General features: G+C 41.3%; 1 protein-coding gene across 6 annotated transcripts in view; it reads left to right on the forward strand.

The window, feature by feature from the left end:
- LOC147021607 (electroneutral sodium bicarbonate exchanger 1-like) overlaps positions 1-19653 on the forward strand; it is a 265236-nt gene that overhangs the window by 203741 nt on the left and 41842 nt on the right. For all 6 annotated transcript variants that reach the window (XM_085891723.1, XM_085891721.1, XM_085891722.1 and 3 more), the window contains 2 exons: positions 967-1080; positions 11648-11809. In XM_085891723.1, coding sequence (XP_085747849.1) covers positions 967-1080; positions 11648-11809 — 276 coding nt within the window. The remainder of the gene's footprint in view (positions 1-966; positions 1081-11647; positions 11810-19653) is intronic.

A 19653-nucleotide genomic window follows, 5' to 3' on the forward strand; every position in this document is an offset into this window, starting at 1 on the left:
TCTCCTACCAAAGTTACCACCAGCTGCTGCCCATCGTTGTCGTGCAAGTCGGTGTTGATGTGTCAGAATTTGTCAATGATGTGTCATCCTCTTGTTCCAATGGTGGTTCTGGCCATTTCTCCTGCTGTCCTGAAGCAGTTGCGGAGGTGACTGATGACGATGTATCGTCTTGTCTTGCTGACGTCACACACTGTGCACCAGGATAAGGATGGATGCTGACCCTTCCTGTGGCTCTGTATCGGTTCTGTATCAAGAAAACTGTTGATGGGTGGACATGATAGTGTCAAGCAACTCTCTCTTGACTGATTCCACTATTCAGCATACCGATGGCTTGGTTCTTCTGATCATTTGTTCGATGTGGCATTTTTATTGATGACCTCACAACTAAGGCAACCTTTGCTTTTATAGAGCATGGATACACATATTGTACGTGCAGCATGATTTTTAACCACTGCTCATCATTTCCAAGATTTGCCATGTAGTTGCGTTCAGATTCATGTTCACACACAAGCAACAAACCGGGTTCGAACACAATCAAACACCCATAATAGACGCCCATCATGCACGTTTTATTACTTACTATTTTGATCCTTTTTCACATGCTATGAAATAAATGTCAATTTTAATTTGGTATGCGTTTTTAATTGCTTCTCACTATATTAATACAATTTACTGTCATACAAATGTTTGCATGACTCTTGTTTTGTTGAGCAAGAAGGTTTGTATTTTTATTTTATTTGAACTAAACAAGTGCTTCATTGCTTCATACTTGTTCATTACAAATTCATAATGCTGACCAACATTTTTTAAAGGTGCCGCAGGCTTAATTTTGGAATGAGAGTACTTCTGTTTGAACTCAAGCAACTGAAATTGATTGAAAATACAACAAACAAAATAATTTTAAAATAGCATTTTGTCTTACTCGAACATGTCAATAACATCTGCTCGTTTTGTTTATTTCACCAGGTCCGTGCTATAATCAGTGACTTTGCTGTGTTTCTGACCATCGCGTTGATGGTTGTGCTTGATTGCCTTGTCGGTATCCCTTCCCCCAAGCTCAAGGTTCCCAGTGTTTTTAAGGTAACGTTACCCCACTCATCCTTCTCTGCTTTGTGTTGAAAGATAGGTTGTTATTGGTATAATTGGTAGTCATGATGCCATGCCACCGTCGATGTATGAACATGGAGGCCATGCTGCCATTGCTGTGCTCTATTCAAATTATGAAATTATTTCATCAAACAGGCAAACAATTATTACATCTCTCACCTGTGAATGGAAGTGAGTGGGTCTTTCTTTATTTATATATTGACTGCTTTTGACGTTTGCACGTGGTACATGCTTGAGAGCCTCATTGGCACGCATTGCTGTCTACACTATCACTGAGATTCGCCAATAGGTGATGAAACTGGTCCGGTCGCTGAGGGGAGTGTATAGCATTGGGATTGGCATGTGCGTACTATGTGTGAACGTCTTCATAGTTGTTGAGGAACTCTTGGAAGGGTTCGAAACAGGGTTTAGCACTTACCTTGTGTGATTCTTCTTGGGTTGCTTTATGCAGATACTTTGGCTAGAGGAGCATGGGAGGGGTCAATAATTTAGATAATTCTAGCTAACTGGGTGTAGTCGATTAGGTGAGAGCTGATTGGCTATTCCTTCCATTCACAGGTGAGAGATGTGGGCGGATCTTTCTAATATATATATATATATATATATATATATATATATATATATATATATATATATATATATATATATATATATATATATATATATATATATAGATATACATACACACAGTGCCAACAAAAGGTCCACAACCCCTTTTAAAATTTTCACCTTTTGTTGCTTATAGCCTGGAATTAAATTACATTCAATCAGACTTTTTTCACCTTTATTTACACATCATAACCCACAACTTCCAAGTGAAAAACATTCTACTAGTTTCAGAAAATTAATTAAAAATTAGAAACTAGAATATGCTGGTTGGATAAATGTCCACCCCTTGAGGTAATACTTGGTGGAAGCACTTTTGACAGCAATTACAGCTGTGAGCCTGTTGGGATAGGTCTCTATCAACTTTGCACATAGGACAGACTTGTTGAGTGCTTGGGATATTGTTGTCACATGCACACTGACCATTCTTTGCCTTAAAGGCATGCAGCTCTTTCAAAGTTGCCATTTGCCTCTTGGTGACCTCTATGGTCAGTCTCCTCCTTGCTTGGTCATCCAATTTGGAGGGACGTCCTGATATTGGCATGGTCTTGGTGGTACCATGCGCCTTCCACTTGTTCATGATTGTCTTGACTGTGCTCCAAGGGATATTCAAGGCCTTTGAAATATACTCATCCCCTGATCTGTGCCTTTCCACAACTTTATCCCAGATGTCTTTTGAAAGTTCCTTGGGGCTCATGGTTGAGTCTTTGCTGTGAAATGCACTACCCAGCAGAGGAAACCTGCAGGAACAGCTGATATTACTCTGAAATGATCAGAATCACTGCAGTTCAACATAGGTGGAGGCGAATTAACTTGGTGTGTGATTTTGAAGGTGATAGGTTACACCTGAGCGAATTTACAATTGCTATGATGAGGTGGGCTGGACACTTATCCAACCAAGATATCCTAGTTTTGTATTTTTTAGTTAATTTTCTGAAATTTGTCGAATTTGTTTTACACTTGAAAGTTGTGGGTTACGATGTGTAAATACAGGTGGAAAAAGTCTGATTTTACGCAATTTAATATTTCCAGGTTGTAAGGCAACAAAGGTGAAAATATTGAAAAGGGGGTGTAGACTTTCTATATGCACTGTATATGTATACTTTTGGGCCCTGCTATTCACAGACCCAGCGTATTCGCGGGCCATAAAGTGTGGCCTCCTTCTACATTTGCAGTTCGCCTGCTCGCGGTTGAAATTTTTTTATTTTTTATACATTTCAGGACTGGTCTCCAATATACATCTGGGAAATTGGAAATCAGCCAACATCACATCATTACATAAAAATGTGCAAAAATATATCCCCTTAACTACAACCCATTTAGCTTACTGTACTTCCAATCAGCAGCAAGGTCATGGGATTCATCATTGCAGATGCCTTGAAATCATTCCTTTTCTCCAACTGCCTCATCTCAGATCATCAATTCGGTTTCAGAGCTGGACACTCTATCTTGGACATGCTGCCTCGACTCTCCCAACAATGGTGGAGGCCCTCAATATCAGACATGAGATCAGAGCTGACTCTGGACATATCTCAAACTTTTGATGCAGTCTGACATCCTGCCTTGCTCTCCAAAACTGTCTGCCTGTGGAATCCAAGGCCAACTCCACCCTTGGATTACTGATGTCATCCACTCTAGTAGCCAATGTGTGGCTCTCAACAGATCCCTTTCATCACCTCTCCCTGTCAAGGCTGGAGTACGCCAATGCAGTTTTCTATGCGCCATATTATTCCTAATCTTCATTAATGATCTCACTGACTCTCTGGAACAACCTCTTTATCTCTTTGCTGATGACTCCTCTCTCTGCTGTGACATCTTTCATCCTTCTGCAAACAGGCAGCAGCCTCTTACCTTTCCTCAGACCTTGACAAAATCACAAACTCATCAAACACAATTTTGCTTGTATATCAAAATGTGCACCCTTTGTTTTCTCCCTTACCCCTCATCGTTATCTGCATCCCTTGTTTGCCCATCTCTGCCTACTTTCTCTCTCCGCCCTGCTGTTGGTGTTTTGCCCTTTCTCCTGCTGTTCCCTTTATGTCTTGTCCTGATTTGTTCTGTGTAATTGCTCTTTCACGAGCCGAGACCATGTAAAAATACATCAATAAATAAATAAAACATTGCCCCGATATTCGCGGACCCCGACATTCGCTGAATTTTTCAGGAACGTATCCCCTACAAATAGCAGGGTCCAATCATATATATATGCCAAGATCAAATGCTGTAATCAAGCAGATGAAAAGTGAAGCTATTGACCAGTTTTGCCTTTTTGGGGCTCGTTACATCCACTCTGTGACAGCTAGGGGTGTATCATTAAGCAGTATGAAACTGCAAAGCATCAAAGTCACTAAGTTCTTTCCACCATCCTCTTCCAACCTGTTGTACACCTCCTCCATATCATTCTTCACCTTATCCACAGCTCTCCATGCTGCTTTCTTCTTTTGCCCATCAATGTGCAGCAACCCTGCATCCAGTTATCCCCCAATATCTGTGGTCTTCTCTATCCTCTTCCAAACCTTCTTTTTACCAACTACCTTCACTACTTCCTCCGTTCTCCATACACAATACCCAGTTTCTATTCTTAGCCAATGCACCTTTTCCTGATGTCCTTCTGCACAAAATGTCTGCAATTCCCCTAAACACCCCGCTGTCATTCTTCCACTCCTCCAAACCTTCAGCTTCTTCGTTACGTTCCTTATTTCTGGCTCTTATCCTCTCCTTGTACTCTACAGTGACACTGCCCCTGTACTTCCCCCACCTTATCATCTTCTGAACCCTGCTCTGAACTTTCCTCCTTTTCTTCATGCATACAACAAACGCCACAGGCTTGTGCTGGGTGGTGACATGCTCTCCCACCACCGCCTTACACTCTTTGATCCTCCACAACTGGTGCTTCCTCATGACCAACAAATCAGTGCTGTCCAATCTTGAAAGTAATTTTGTGACTGTCCCGCTTCTTAAAGATTGAATCAGCTATCGCCATCTCATTCTTTGCTATCAGCTCTACCAACTCTCGGCCCTTTCTATTTCTCGTTCCCCAACCAAATTTACCAATATATTCCTCTTCACCCAGTTCTACGACTCCCACACACAAGTTGAAACCCCCGCAAAGCAAAGCATCACCTCGAGCTCAAACTTTTCCATCATCCTCTCCAATGTATTCCTGAACTGCTTCTCTGCCTCAATACTTCCCATTTGTAGCCCATATACCAACATATCACACACCATTTGCCTCTGTGTTACTAACCATGCCAGAACTATCCATCCCTCACAACTTTCCACTCTGACTAACTCCATGCTGATCTCCTCCGATTATATTATTCCCATACCATTACTCCTTTCATTCCCTCCTTTGTGCAACAGCTTGTACCCACCTACCAACCTCCATGCCCTGTCACATTTCCATATGGTCTCCTGCACACACGACACTTATAAGCACCTCTTCTGCATTATCTGCACCACCTCGACTCAACTCCCCTCCATTGTTCCCACAATCAAACTACCTTAGCAGACCTCATGTCTCACCCACTGCCCATAGAGTGTTCTCCCTTACCAATATAACATACACCATCTTGATTAGCTTGGGACGTTCTGGTCATCAATCAGCTACGCTTCCCAGGCTGACCTGTTGGACCCACTGCTCGAGCCTGCTGTTAACACAGCATGTGCGCGTGTACACACACACACACACACACACACACACACACACACACACACACACACACACACACACACACACACACACACACACACACACACACACACACCGCTCTTTCTCCACTTGCTTCCCACCTCCCCCCCCCGCCCCCACCTGACGCCTCTCTCCCACTTCCCTACTTGACTCGCTCCTCCCTCACACTTGACCCACTCATCCCTACCTTTACTCTTCTCAATCCTCCCTACCCCTCTCACATCACTCCCCCTTTTCTCCCATCCCCAACCCCCTCCATCTCCCACTGCTGCTCATTTCCCTCAACTTCTTTTGTCCCATTCCTCCTCATTCTCATTAATACCTTAATGTGGTGCTTATTTCCAGTTTACAAAACAGAGTAAACATTTTTCAAAATCAACTTTCACCACTCAGTTCGACCCTCAGCATTCTCGCGCAAATATGCTCCTTGGTTCCATCATGCTGTTCCTCAACTTCCTCATGCTCCTCCTCAACTCCCTCGTGCTCCTCCTCGACTCCCTTGTGTGATCCTTCTCGACCTCCTCGTGCTCTTCATCCACGTATTTCAAATGACCTCTTGCCACTCATTTTGACCCACAGCACACACGCTGTCATGCAAATACATTCCTCGGCTCCCTCATGCAGTCTTTGACCACCTCATGCTCTTACTCGACTCACACACACTTTTCCTCATCTCCCTCGTACTCTTCAACCACATTTTTATCTCACCTGGAACGTAGATCTGGGGAGATTATGGGATGTCGCGTCATTCGTCCGTCAGTCTTTCAGTCCGTCCATAGGTAAACACTTGCAACTTCTCCGAAACTGCTGATGTGATTGTAACCAAACTTGGGTAAAATGATATTTTGTATGTTGCAACTCAAGTTTGTTCACGGCATAGAAAAAACAAATTGGGGTGTAAGGGCGTCTTCCGGGAGTCAAAGTGGGTCCAGGTTTGACCCTTCCTCCAAAATAGGTATTTCCTTTCTTCTCTGAGAGTACACACGATTTTGATGAAACTTGACCACAACCTTCATCACCCATGATGTACCAAAGTTTGTTCATGTTATTTTAAAAAAAACAATCGTGTCCTTGGGGGTGTGCAGAGGGTTTCCCAACAAAATATGTATTTGATTTCTTCTCCAAAACTACACACCCAATTTTGATGAAAATTTACCACAACATTCATCATCAGTGATGTAGGAAAGTTTGTTCAGGGCATTAAAAAAACAAATCGGGCATTTCCACACCAACATAGGTATTTACTTTCTTATCCGTTATGTATTTTGTGGGTCATCCATGCCTACAAGTGGTTCCCTGGTTATCTTATCCAGCCACCACCAGGTGAGTGCCCAGGGGTATTGCCCCAATTTTACAAAATAACCTCTCGCCACTCGGTTAGACGCACAGCACGTTCTCGCTCATGTAAATAAATCACATGTATATGTGGGGAAAACTACACGCCCAGACCTGGAATAAAACCCAGGTCCTCTGGTGAACTGTACCAGTCAATGCTCTGCCATCTGAACTATCTGGGCGACCCACTGGCTGAGCACGCAATTCTCCCAAATGTAGAAACGCCACTCTCTTTCCGCCAGACTCGGCTTCGCCCAGCAATGACGGGTACCTTTGCTAGTTTACAATAGTAAACACATTTGACTATTATAATTTATAGTTTGATGAATTTACCTTGAAGTATGAATATCATTGGAAAAAAACAATAAAAAGTACCCGTCCCAAGCAAAGGTACTCGTCCCCATTGACGTTAAAAGCTTAAGTTAATCTCTCGATTTTAAGTGTTTAATGGACTTTAAAAAGGTTAATTGTGTTGTACTTTTGGTTTCACTCTGAGCTAAAGCTCTGAGCTGCTTATACCTCCCACCGCAAAATGCTGGTGCAACATCGGGCAGCGGACGTTCAATTCGTCTAAAAAGAGTGCAAAATATAGCTAATTTAAATTGTGTGTTCCTCCATAAAGATTTGTATTAAATATATTTTAGTCCAGATGTTCATGTTAATTTAAAGATTACTAGAAGGGACTCACTATACTGCATCAAGAAAAGTGAAATTGGAGTAATTGATTAGCACACACACTCACATCAGACGCAACTCCTGACTGTTATGGTGAGCATCGCCACGGATTGTGTCTCACACGGTAAAACCCCATAATCCACAGAGCAACCATCTGTCTGCTACCCAGATGATTGTTCCGGCTGTCGATGCAATTTCTCCAAAATTAGCATTATGGGTTTGAGGGTAATAAAAATAATAATAAAATTCTGCCAATTAATCTTGATTGAAAATAAATGTATTGTTATGAACCTTTTATGGAAAATGCACTCAAATATGACATGATTATTCCAATTCTATGTGCTTGAACATGTATCTACTTTTAATTTACATTTTAAATAATCATATCTTTTTATGTATTGAAAGATGATCAAACTTTCGAGTGAAGGTGTCCAAAACAGACTGACCTTTCAAGTAAGCTATAATTATTATTTAGTATAATAGAATTGCCTATCATTTAAATCTATTCTGCTTACTAAGGGATTTTTATGAAGGGAAATAATTAATATAAGGCACCAGTAAGTTTGATTGGAGATATTATTTTAGCTCAACTGGAATGTTGGTCTAAGGAAATATCCAGATGTGTTTACTACACCTCTGATTACTTCCAGTTATATATCATTCCTAAACAGACTGACCTTTTCCCCTTCCATACCATAGAATTATGTGTGATCCATCAATGTACCCAAAAAGCTGCAGTCTTGACATCATTCTGTACCTGGAGAGAATTTGCACATCTGGTTTTGAAATTATCTGCTATAATCCTTCCAAATTAAGCTGATTGCTGCACAAAAGCTGAAGATGATCTCCACCTGGAAACACACAAACCTGACAAACTGAGGGGCCAGCATTTGGAAATGAAAAAGGAACTACGTCTTCCTGAACACTATATAAAGAACTCGACATTTCCATGTGTTTTAGAATTTGGAGGAAGACTATTGTTTCCCCTGAAAATTCTCCATATGTGCATATGTATTTGTTTGTTTGTATTTTTTTTATGTTTGTTTGTTAAACAAATGACTCAAATGTACAGGAGGACAGAAGAATTTCTTTGACAGGACTCATGCAAACCATTCAACCAGAAGCCACTTGATGTGATCGGCGGGTAAATCAAAACATGTGGAATGTAATAAGCACTCACCGTTCCCCATTGGACATAGTCCTACACCAAAGCATCACCACGAACCCAGAGGCCTCGGCCTGGCGACTGTCAAACAAACAAAGATTACATGGTCAACATCAGTTAAACATCAAACAAAGCCATCTATCTGGATTTCGGGCTTATTTGCCCTCATCAGTACGGCGTACCGATAAATATCGAACCAAAGATGACCACATTCATCGTTTATACATCAGTTATGGATCATCCTCCAGCGACCATCAATGAGCACATGGTCAATCTCCTTTGCTATACCGCCAGCATAGGAATACCAAGTCCAGCGATGAGCTTGTGGGTGCTGGCAGCATGAATCAGCCTTCCGAAGTCCATGACCTCTTGCAATATCAAGGAACTTAGTGCTATTCAGGTTCACAGTTCCAGACCCATGGGGACCAACACACGTCTCATAACCATCCCTATCAGTTCCAGTCGATGCATTGAAATCCCCCAAAACTTGAAGAGTATCTCGCGTGGGGTACCGATCAACCACAGACTTTAGCATGGCATAGAATGCTTCCTTCACGGTGAGATCACTCACCTCAGTCGGAGCATAAACAGAGACCAGGGAAATGACACCCAAGGAGTGATGAATCCTTCGTCTCATAATACGCTCGTTGACCGGTGTTACCTCAATTATCATTGGAATCAGCTTATTGGACACAGCTCCAGCAACTCCTTGGGAATGGTAACCATCAGAGCGACCAAACCAATAGGAGGTGTAACCACCCACCATTATCTCGCCGCAACCCGGTCTCTGAACCTCAGAGAGTGCTGCAATACCGATGTCCAAACGCTTGAGCTCAGATGATAACAGAGACAGGTGATCATCCTCTCTTCGGGATAGGACATTCCAGGCACCCACCCGAAGGGACCGCCTCAGGTTAACCCAAGGAGACCGCCGTCTGGTGGACGACACCTCAGCACCACTCCGACACACTCTTCCGCAATCTGATGCTGGGATGTTACCCCGTGGTTTCCCTCCTATCATCAAAGATTAGGGGTCCCGAAGGCTTTGCCCCAATACGGTCATCCGGTGAGCTGTCCTGCGAAGGGAAGCTGTACAGGAGGTACTCCCACGGAGTGGGTTTTCAGACTTTTTTGTGCTTCGAGAATGTTTTGTGGAATGAAAGGTTTTACGGTGGCCAGAGTGCAAATCCTGCAACAAACCTTCGAATAAGAAGTAACCCAACTGCAGGAGGACGTCCGCAGACACAGTTGAGCATGAGATATGAATGGCCGTTGGCTCACAAGGAGCTCCTCCACCCTTTGACAGGTTTTGTTTTTAATCCTACTGGATGTCCATATCAGCAGGAAACCTGGTGGGGGATATGGTTTAGTCACCGACAGCCCGACCATGGAACAGGTTAGTACAGGTTTACATGATACCTGTAGCAAGTCACGATCTGATCTGGCCTGGCCTGATCTGACATCTATGACATCTATGAATATGTGTATGTATGTGTGTATATATATATATATATATATATATATATATATATATATATATATATATATATATATATATACATATATATATATATATATATATATATATATATATATATATATATATATATATATATATATATATATATATATATATATATATATATATATATATATATATATATATATATATATATATATACATACACACACACACACAGACACACACACACACACACACACACACACACACACTCAGTGTGCAAACCATTGGGAACACCTGCTCTTTCCATGAAATAGACTGATCAGGTGAAAGCTATGATCCCTTTTTGATTGCACCTGTTAAATCCACTTCAATCTCTGTTGATGAAGGGGAGGAGACAGGTTAAAGAAGGATTTTTATGCCTTGAGACGATTGAGTCATGGATTGTGTATGTGTGCTATTCAGAGTGTGAATGGGCAAGACAAAAGATTTAAGTGCCTTTGAGCGGGATATGGTGCCAGGCGCACCAGTTTGAGTGTGTCAAGAACTGCAACACTGCTGGGTTTTTCACGCTCTGCAGTTTCCCATGTGCATCAAGAATGGTTCACCACCCAAAGGACATCCAGGAACAGCAGGCCAGTGGTGGAAAATGGCTCATTGATGAAAGAGGCCAAAGGAAGCTGGCATGAATTGTGCACAGAGAAACAGACAGGCTACAGTTAGTCAACCGACAGTCCAGTACAACATTGGTGCCAAAAGACTCATAAAGGAATGCACAACCCATCGCACCTCCACACGAATGGGGTATGGCAGCCGACAACCATACAGAGTTCCACTTCTTTCAGCAAAAAAACAAGAACCCGTGGTTGCAGTGGGTTAAGGAACGAAAGCACTAGACACTGGAGGATTGGTGAAACATTGCCTGGTCTGATGAAACCCAGTTCCTGATGTTTCACGCTGATGGGAGGACTGGGGTATGGAGAAAACCACATGAGTATGTGCATCCATCATGCTGTGTGTCAACATTGCAGGCTAGTGGTGGTGGTTGGTATGATAGTGTGGGGTGTGTTTTCATTGCACACATTGGGCCCCTTGCCAGACAACTTGTCACAACTGTAGGAAGCATTGGAGTCAACATAGGTCAACATCCAAGTGAAACGCTTTTGACACCTTGTGGAGTTCATGCTCCGACAAATTGAGGCTGTTCTGAGGGCAAAAGGGGGTGCAACTTAATATTAGGAAGGTCTTCCTCATGTTTTGTACACTGAGTGTATATGGTACAATTAATGTATGTATAAAATAAAAATCAGTCTCTAATCTAACTACACTTACCAATTATTATCATTCATATTTTGTGTAAGATTCTTGATCATATCACAGCGTTAATTGCTTTGTCAAAGTGGAAGATAATGTACAGACTCGAGAAAACTATCAGCAGTTTTCATCCACAATGTAAAAAAAAAATTAAACAGATGGGAAATTTATGGCAATCCAGGTAAAATGACCAATTTGTGTTGCAATATGTCTCTCTCACACCAATTATGATCAGGAGTTGGGTGTAATTTTGAATTTCCATGTTTTGCCTTTTTCCCTTCTCATTGTGCAGCCAACTCGTGATGATCGTGGATGGATTGTGAATCCCATGGGACGTAATCCTTGGTGGACCATCCCAGCTGCCAGTGTGCCTGCACTGCTTTGCACCATCCTTATATTCATGGATCAGCAAATTACAGCTGTGATCATAAACCGCAAGGAACATAAGCTCAAGGTAACTTCCTTGCTTCTTATCAACTTGTTGGTCCGATGGACCAAATTTTCATTGGTCTTCACAGCCTTGTAGCATACCTGCCTACTGTACTACTGGAGCATTAACTTGCCTTTCACCAAGCCGAGATATGCTTGGGCCAAGGTGGGGATAATATGTTCAATATTATTATTGCTATATTATACTACTATATTATTATTATTGTAATATTAATATTAATTGATACATCCTTTGTTACAATATCATTGTTTTTGTTATTCATTTTGTAATTGAAATGTCATGCTGTGGTAAAAGGACGTATGAAGGTGCTCTATACACCTTAACATGATGTGCATTTAAAACAATGGAATTCTTCTGGCTTCTTTGTAGGTAATTATCTGAATCAATGCAGAAGATCATGGTGATCAATTTTTCTCTCAAATTCCACATCAGAACGCTCCAGTAGAACTCCACAAAAAAAAACGTTTTTTTTTTTTGCCACACACACACACACACACACACACACACACACACACACACACACACACACACACACACACACACACACACACACACACACACACACACACACACACACACACACACACACACACACACACACACACACACACACACACACACACACACACACACACACACACCACATCACATCCATTTATACTAGATGCAGTTGCTTTGTCCAAGAGGCATAGTTATCATTGGTCGATAGGAAGAACAGTATTCGTCTTTAAAACTTTAATAGGTCTTTAAATATACTGAGTAGTTCTGTTGTTAAGAAAAAAAAATGCAAGTCCTTGAAAACAAAAACCTATTTATCTATATATTACTAAAACTCTCATCTTGTATGTATGTTCCCAAAATACAGCCAAAACGGTACACGATAGTGCAAAAAATGTCGGCCCACTTTACTCACCATTCTGCTGTGGTGTGCAGTATCATGTTTTGTTAAAATCGGGCAATGAAAAAAATTATTAAAAAATTAATTCCTGATTCAGTCAAGTACTCTTTGGGAGTATTTGATCAATGCAAACAACCTCAGCGGTATAGTTTGCTGGAGCTATCTTTTTTTTTTTTCTTGAAATGATTTATTTAAAAATCTCAAACATTTAGTATCGACAAAGAACGATATATTTTTAAGCATAAAATAAACATCGCCATTTTGATCTAATACTTCCGTGTTCATGAATAAATAAAAATTTGTTTCGAAGATTACGCACAAAAATTTATTTGACTTTCTTTTCTCCGTTTTCTTTTTTCACATTGACGCGCAATATCAAGTTTCGTTCAAATCGGGCAACGAAAAAAATTATTAAGAAAATCAATTCCCGATTCAGTCAAGTACTCTTCGGGAGAATTTGATCAATGCAAACAACCTCAACAGTATAGTTCGCTGGAGCTATCCTTTGGATTTCTTGAAATGATGTTTTTTCATCAACCCATCAACCCAACGGGTTCACGGGTCGTCTAGTATGTAATAAAATCATAATTCATGATAACCATTTGTTAAATGGTACTGGGTTGGCAAGAATCAAATTAAGCAAAGCTCCACAGTTTAAATGTCTTGTCTTTTGTAGCTCCCTCACAACATTATTTGCATCCATTTGCACAGAACTTTGTCACAGCATTACTTATTTGTACAAAAATTATTTTAACTCCTTTCTGGTTTGGACAATCAGCCAAATGTTTCCTCTACATCGCAAAAACATCATTAGATGATTATTCAATCCTCCATTATTTATAATTAGGATGCTTTGTTTAGTGAGGCCTATATTCAAGCCTTGTTCTTGATTTTGCCTTGTTCTAAATTGTTTCCTTTCTTTGAGTTCCTTATTATCAGGTCAGGTCAGGTATGGGAGCATGTGCCGGAACAGCACGTCGCTGCGTCCACTTTCCGCCGGTACTCCAGGGGCCTCCGTCTGGCCATCCCCCAGGCAGATGCCAGGCCCATCCCCATCTCCTTGAGATGATGGTTAACCTGTTGCAACCATGAGGCACGTGGTCGACCCACTGGCCTCCTCCACTCATGAGACTCCCTCGCTGAGAGAATCTGGTGAGCAGGATCAGAGTCAGGAAAACGAGCCACATGTCCATACAGCCGCAACTGACGCTCACGGACTATGCAGGTAACAAATCTCATCCGAGTCTCTCTCAGCAACCGCTCGTTGGACACAAAATCCGACCAGCGATAGCCAAGGATTCTCCGAAGAGACCTGGTACCAAAGGAATTAAGTCTCCGTCTCAGATCCTTGGTCAGAGTCCAAGTCTCGCACCCATAGAGCAAGACTGGAACTACCAAGGACCTGAAGACTCGGACTTTCGTCCTCCCGCACAGGTACCGGCAGCGCCACACCCCATGATCCAGTGAATCCATGACTCCCCAGGTCTGACCCAGACGTCTATTGACCTCTGACTCGCAGCCAGCAGAGACATGAATATCACTGCCAAGGTAAGTGAATCTCTCCACGACCTCAACATCCTCACCACAAACAGACACAGACAGGACAGCAGCATCCAAGATGTCACCGAAAGCCTGGATCTTAGTTTTGACCCAAGAAACCCGTAATCCCAACGGCTCCGACTCCTCATTCAGCACCTCGAGGGCCCCCAAGAGGAGGGCCCTTATTATCCTGCGCTCATAAAGCGAAAAGCGGGTTGAAATTATCGGTCGCGTGCGTGTGCCGTATGTACATATGTGTATAAGAACGTGTTTGCATTTTTAAAACTCATTTTCTCAGCCACCGTTGGTCTGATTGACAGGAAATTTTCCAAATAGGTGCGCCTCCTCCTGTAGAAAATTTATCACCATTATGACGTCATAGGTCACGTGGTACAGGCGCCATCTTGAAAAAACTGAAAAACTTTGCACCTCTATAATCTCTTAAACCCCTACATGCAAAAACATGGAAACATGGCTCATTGTCAAGTACTCCCCTAAGGGAATCAGATATGTCAATGATGATGTCATCGGTGCCTTCATTATGATGTCATAATTCAACAACTTGATCTGGTCAGTATGAAAAAAATAATTTCTCTGCAATTGATCAAAGCTCTAACCGATCAATGCAAAACTTTAACTAATTGATCAACTACCCATGGGAAATATGGGTTTGATAAAAGTGACATCATAGGTCACTGGTCTGGCACCATATTGGATCAAAGAAAAAACAAGCAGTCATAGACTGGTACTTACGAAATCGTCAACTTGACCTCTGACTTTGTCGAATAAAAGCTATCTCTAGAGAAGGTAGCGACGCAAACCAGAAGTTTCTACGATGATTCTGTACCAAACCATCAAAAATTGAATGTTTGACCTCACTGTGACCTTGGCCTTTTACCAATTTTGACCAAAATCTAATCAGCACTATCCATCACCCTCCTGAATCACGTGTTGTAATTTGACATTGGTAGCTTCTTCCGTTCTCGAGTTATAACTTTTTTTTGGATGTTTGACCTCACTGTGACGTTGACCTTTGACCGATTTTGACCAAAATCTAATGGGCTCTAGCCATCACCCTCCTGAATCACGTGGTGTAATTTAACATTGGTAGCTTCTTCCGTTCTCGAGTTTTCGTGCCTACAAACAAACACACAAACAAACAAACAAGCAGTCATAGACTGGTACTTACGAAATTGTCAACTTGACCTCTGACCTTGTCTAATAAAAGCTGTCTCTAGAGAAGGTAGCGACGCAAACCAGAAGTTTCTACGATGATTCTGTATCAAACCATCAAAAATCGTAACGTCGAGCGAAGCAAAAATTCTCCATTTCTCCACGCAATTATACCTTAACTCAACGACGCATCTGCTCGAGCGCACTGCATCATGGGACGACCCGTGACGCGTCGAGTGAAATATTTTTTATACAATCTTAAAACGTCTCCAAAACATCCGATTTCTACCAGAATTTCGACAACCGAGTTTTAAGCGTCCTTAGCGATCGCAAAAACCGAAGACAAAATTAAAATCGAAGTTAAAATGAACTCGTAACTTCGAGCGAAGCAAAAATACTCCATTTCTCCACGTGAATTTACGGAATTATGTTTGACCTCACTGTGACCTTGACCTTTGACCGATTTTGACCAAAATCTAATCAGCACGAGCCATCACCCTCCTGAATCACGTGGTGTAATTTGACATTGGTAGCTTCTTCCGTTCTCGAGTTATCGTGCCAACAAACAAACAAACAAACAAACAAACGAACAGAAACGGAAGGCATCAATATACTTACGAAATCTTTAGATTTCGTAAGTAAAAAAACCTTAAAAAACAAAAGAGTTGGCTTGCACCTAGTCCTTCTCAAGACTGCACAGGTTAAGTATTCTATGAATTCCATCTCGTTCCTGGAAGTTATATGGATCATGAAATTTTTTGGATAGTTCTGTTGAAGTAACAACTTCCTTTCATGTAATCCATGTTATAAAGTACTGTATTGTCATATTTTCTGTTTTTCATGTTTCAAGCATGTTCATGTTGCTTGATTTATAAGCCTAAATGAAGGTAAATTCTGTACTGAATGTATTTATTAACACCACATTTCAAGACTTTAAATTCCATTCTCATAAAAAATCAACTCGGTCAGTAAATGTATTTTTGGACTTAATTATTAGTTTATTTATTTCATCTCCGATACAGTAAACCCTTAAATATTGTGAGTTTGAATGTTGCAGTTTTGACCAATCTCTTTGTGTGCTGATTTATTTATTGTGGGGCTTAATTTCGACCAATCGTGGTACTTGAGCTGAGTTGTAACAGTTATCTTGCACCATGAGTATTGTTGTTTCTCGCACATCGTTCATAAAGGTGCTGAAGCATAAAACGATGGACAAAAGTGATTTTTTTTTAGATCCTCGTGGAGGATCTCTAAGTCTTACTCACGTTGTTGTTCTTGTGGACTTTTTTGTTTCACAGCCTACAGTTTTCATCGAAACTTCCTGAAACTTGGCGTATATATGTAAAAAAAATACCCTGCGCAGACAGGAAAATACCCTGCACAGACAGGCGCAGTCACTGGATGAGATCTCCGATTTTGAAAATTCCTCCGAGAAAAAAAAAGTTGTGACGTCAAAATATCTCCGCTAATGGAAATCGCCTTAAAATTATCTCCGAAACTAGTCAAGCTTTTTGAATTCTGTTTACGGGAATCGAACAGGGCATTAGCAGAGATTTATTACCGCACATATGATACATCACTATGACGTCATGTCAATTGTTATGACGTCATTCCCATTTTTTGACATTTTTTGTTTCACAACCCAGAGTTTTCATCGGATCTTCGTGAAACTTGTTGTTTCATAGCCTACAGTTTTCATCGAAACTTCCTGAAACTTGGCATATATATGTAAAAATACCCTGCACAGACAGTAACCATCTCCGATTTTGAAAATTCCTCCAAGAAAAAAAGTTATGACGTCAAAATATATCCACTAATGGAAATCGCCTTAAAAAATTATCTCCGAAACTAGGCAAGCTTTTTGAATTCTGTTTGCGGGAATCGAACAGGGCATTAGCAGAGATGAATTACCACACATATGATACATCACTATGACGTCATATCAATTTTATGACATCATTCCTATTTTTTGACATTTTTTGTTTCACAACCTAGAGTTTTCATCGTTCTTCGTGAAACTTGCCATGTATATGCAGAAAGCCCATGCGCAGGCAGTAACCATCTCCGATTTTGGAAATTCTTCCTAGAAAAAATAGTTGACATCATATCGCCGCTAATGGAAATCACCTATACCATTATCTCTGAAACTAGGCAAGCTGTTTGAAATTTGTTTGCGGGAATCAAGCCGGCAATTAGCACAGATAATTTATCGCAAACCTGATGCATCACAATGAGGTCATATTCGTTTTTATGATGTCATCATTAAGAGGATGAGGATCTTAGCTCATTCGAGCTTGTTTATTTTATTGATTCGTTTACAAAATATACACATAAATAAATTACAAAAGGAAACCATTTAAGAGATAAATATGGGAGGAATGTTGGGGATTTTAGACACATCACTGAAGGGAGGAGGAGGAGATTGGGACCATACTCTGTGCAGAGCATTGGTGCTGGTTAAGTAGTCTCCTTGGCTATTGGGCACAATCCTGGACGGGTCGCCACTCCGACACAGGATACCAGCCTGCTGGCACTCATTTTGTCGACCTCGGAAGGATGACAGGCCGAGTTAACCCCACCTGGTATTAATTCAACAGCTGAGCAGGATTTGAACTTAGGACCCTGGGATCCAAAGCCCAACACCCAAACCATTAAGCCAACACCAGGCATACTGAAGGGAGGGGCACATGTAGTCTGCTTTAACACAGCAAGAGACTTCATTTTAGAGTCTGTTTTTATTTATTTTGCATGTTTAACTGTAATTTGTTTATTTTTGGCTATTACACATCTTACTCTATTTTCTCAAAGATCAGCAACATAACCTCCATTTCCCCAAAAGCCCTTAGTTTTAACTTTCACGGTTTTGAATATCGCAGCATTTTTCAGGAATGTAACCCCCGTGATATTTCAGGGTTTACTGGTATACCCAATTTTTATAACCAAAGGCTATGGGTATGATCTCAGAAAGATAAACAGCTGTTGCCATGCGGTATATGTTGTTTATGTTAACCAAAGGCTGAGAGTAAAATTGCTGAAAGAAAAGCAGTTTGCGTTAGAAAGGGCATCCAGCCATAGAAACCCTAGATCCAAAAGTCATGATGGCAGTTCTAAAGTGTGTACATGTTGACAGAATAAGACCAATTTGAATTTCCATGCTGATCTTGTACAAACTACATCAGCATTTCCATGCTGATGTAGTTTGGTGTTGCTCCAGTAGTAGTACTTTCCTGGCATGCAGTCTGTCTACCTGCACCTGGACTATTGTACTTTTCCTCAACAGAGGACGCAATGATTTACCAAGGTTGATTGATTGACCAAGGAATATTTGGTACAGTTGCATGCTGCTCTTTATTACTTGCTCCCTCGAGCTCACTGGATGAGTTAATTGTGGTATATTTTGATTGCTTGTGCCCTCCCCTCCATTCTTTCACAACAGAGTTATAGGAAAGAATTCCCAATTGTCAACACACTCCTTCAAACAATAGGAACTGCTCGTGTGAGTCAGTCTTGATGTAAATTGGGGTGTGAATCATGTTGCTGCCAAAGGCATTGTCGAGGACCATACATCCATCCAACATAAAGGGATGTGAATGGTAGTTGCAAGGCATTTCATCAGACTTTTTCCAATCTCTTTTCTTGAGTCTTACTTCTGAGACTACCTTGTAGAAGAGGGCACCACTTGTAAAATGGTTATATCATTCTGAACCACCATCGACAATTCTGCAGATAAGAACCTCTTGAGACTCCACCCTTGCACACTTGGATTGGCTGCATTGATCTTTGACACGAGTACCATTCTCATCCTCTGGAGAGGAATACAGGAAATCAAGCAGACCTGATGTATTGGGCTATATTGGCAAGTTGTGCCATGAATCACTAACCACTTGCTTGGTGTCCCCTGCCTTTTGGTTTGAAGTGTGCACGACTGCCACTCTCAATTCACTTGGATCAACAGTCATGAGCCAGATGACGAGGCCCGTTGTACCTACAGCAGCTCCTGGAATCAGAAGTTTTTCCTCCTTTGCTCGAGAATTCTAATGGCTTCATATAGAAAGATGCTGTTGGTTTACTATCAGTCAGTCTCTTAAAACACATGGGTGGAGTTTGCTATTGAATATTACTTGCACTTGCGCACCTCCACTAGACACTTCCCCTCTTTATGTGCAGCTCTACACAGCATATGTCTGCACTTCTGAAACTGCTTGTGCTCTCATGATCGCTTGTCAAAACCCACCTT

Source organism: Eptatretus burgeri, chromosome 8 (assembly GCF_056783735.1).
Source record: "Eptatretus burgeri isolate ZD-2024b chromosome 8, Ebu_testis_v1, whole genome shotgun sequence".
Taxonomy (NCBI): Eukaryota; Metazoa; Chordata; class Myxini; order Myxiniformes; family Myxinidae; genus Eptatretus; species Eptatretus burgeri.